General features: G+C 39.5%; 4 protein-coding genes across 7 annotated transcripts in view; 1 reads left to right on the top strand and 3 right to left on the bottom strand.

Moving 5' to 3' along the window:
• LOC117951263 (protocadherin beta-16-like) overlaps positions 1–1,942 on the bottom strand; it is a 122,438-nt gene that overhangs the window by 50,600 nt on the left and 69,896 nt on the right. The gene's annotated exons all lie outside the window — the stretch shown is intronic.
• The window catches only part of LOC117951266 (protocadherin beta-16-like), a 65,950-nt gene that overhangs the window by 2,034 nt on the left and 61,974 nt on the right, over positions 1–1,942 (top strand). The window lies entirely within an intron of this gene.
• On the bottom strand, positions 2–1,745 carry LOC117952259 (protocadherin beta-16-like; the record flags this gene model as incomplete). The annotated part of the gene is made up of 1 exon (XM_034884407.1): positions 2–1,745. A coding segment is annotated over exon 1 (1,257 nt), but the record flags the coding sequence as incomplete, so codon positions are not given.
• The window catches only part of LOC117952258 (protocadherin beta-16-like), a 1,748-nt gene continuing 1,715 nt past the window's right edge, over positions 1,910–1,942 (bottom strand). The window contains exon 2 of the mRNA XM_034884406.1: positions 1,910–1,934. Coding sequence (XP_034740297.1) covers positions 1,910–1,934 — 25 coding nt within the window. The remainder of the gene's footprint in view (positions 1,935–1,942) is intronic.

Here is a 1,942-nt window from a genome sequence, read left to right as displayed (position 1 = left end):
GCACTCCCTCATCAGAACAAGTCACAGTTATATTATACTCAGATGCTCTCTCTCTGTCCAGATCACTGTCTGTCACCAAATTATGGAAATTATTTGATGTCGATTTCAGAACGAACGGAATATTGTCATTTATAAAACACTGAACTTTACCATTTTCACCTGAGTCTGGGTCTTGGACGTTAAACATTGTAACGACTGTGTTAATGTTTGCATTCTCTGATATGATAGCTGATTTAGACATTATTACAATCGTTGGTTCATTGTCATTTATATCAACGACATCAACAATCACTTTACAAGTATCTGTTAGCCAGCCGTTATCTCTTGCGCGTACATTAATCTGAAAATTTCGTTTCTTTTCATAATCCAAATGTCCAGTTAACCTAACCTCGCCGCTATCCTCATTTACATCAAACACATGTCTGACGTCATCTAAAGTGTTTGTGATTGAATATGTTATTTTACCATTTAATCCATTATCAGCATCTGACGCGCTGACAGTGGTCACGATCGTGCCTTTTGCAGCATTTTCAGCGACAGTGCCTTTATATATTGGCTGTGTAAAAACAGGTGCATTGTCGTTGACATCCAACACTGTAATGATAATCTGCATTGTTCCTGACATCTGTGGCTCTCCTCCATCTAAAGCCGTCAACGCCAAAGAAATGATCTCATCTTTCTCTCTGTCCAGAGGTTTTTGTAAGACCATCTCAACATTCTTTTTCCCATCGGCTTGGTTGTGCAGTTTAATTAAAAAAATGTCACTTGGCTTAAGTACGTAACTTTGGAGGCTGTTTATACCTACATCCAAATCAACTGCTCTTTCTAAATCAAATTTGGACCCAACAACTGCGGACTCGCTAATTATGAACTGAATATCGCTCTTTTCAAAGGATGGTGCATTGTCGTTAATGTCTGTAATTTCAACCGTTACGCTATAAAATTCCATAGGATTCTCTGACACAATCTGAAAATGCACAGCACACGGTGTTGTATCACCGCACAACGCCTCTCTGTCTATTCTCTCTTTAATAAGGAGGACTCCTCTTTCGCTGTTCAGCTCGATGTATTCTCTGCTATCACCAGAATAAACACGAGCGTTACCCAGCCTCAGTCGTTTAACGTCTAAACCTAAATCCTGAGCTACATTACCAACCAAAGAGCCTTTCGCCATTTCCTCCGGAATAGAGTAACTGACCTGGCCGAAGACTGAACTAAGAGAGAGGATCGAAATGAACACCAGTACTTGCCGTCTCATTCTTTGAAATTATCTCGGCAAAATAAAATAGAGGCCTTGTAAAATCCGTCAGAAGATGGACAAGTAGGCTATTCAAGTAAAATATCAAGCATACAATCCCCAAATTTGAAGCAAAAAAATGACGGTTGTGCCTCGTTGTGAATATCGGCTCCTCTCTCGAAGGCAATGCAATCTGCGAGTGCCCATTCTCTCTAATACATCGAAATGAAGAGGCGGTACTGCTGGAAATATACTACAACTGGAAAAGATTAGGCAACAGCGGCCCATTCGGTTCAGAAAGCAAAACTGCAGAATGTGATGTGACAGGGGAGAGCTAGAAAAGCTGAGACATTAACGTACACAAGTTCTAATTAAATTGTAATACTACATGTTCCTAATTAATAATGTTTATTTGTCATAATACAATTTTGAAGTTTAGAAAACATGCAGAGTATGGTGGAGAGCATTGAAAATTTTCTGGCCTACTGAATAGCACAATAAATTCTCCATGTTGCTCTCCATGGTGCTGAAAGATTAAAGACGAAATTCTTCACCAAAATGTTGTTGCATTTTGACAAAGGGATTGGTAATAAAAAATAACAAAGGAGGGACGTGTGATGTAACACCTTTCTAACCTCTAGAGGAGAGTCTGGTTCATCCAGGATGTTCTTTTCACTCTGTATCCGCTGCATCGTCCCTGTAGAA

The sequence above is a fragment of the Etheostoma cragini genome, chromosome 10 (assembly GCF_013103735.1).
Source record: "Etheostoma cragini isolate CJK2018 chromosome 10, CSU_Ecrag_1.0, whole genome shotgun sequence".
NCBI lineage: Eukaryota > Metazoa > Chordata > Actinopteri > Perciformes > Percidae > Etheostoma > Etheostoma cragini.
Note: the sequence above shows the minus strand (reverse complement) of the source record. Positions and strands in the feature narration are given on the sequence as shown.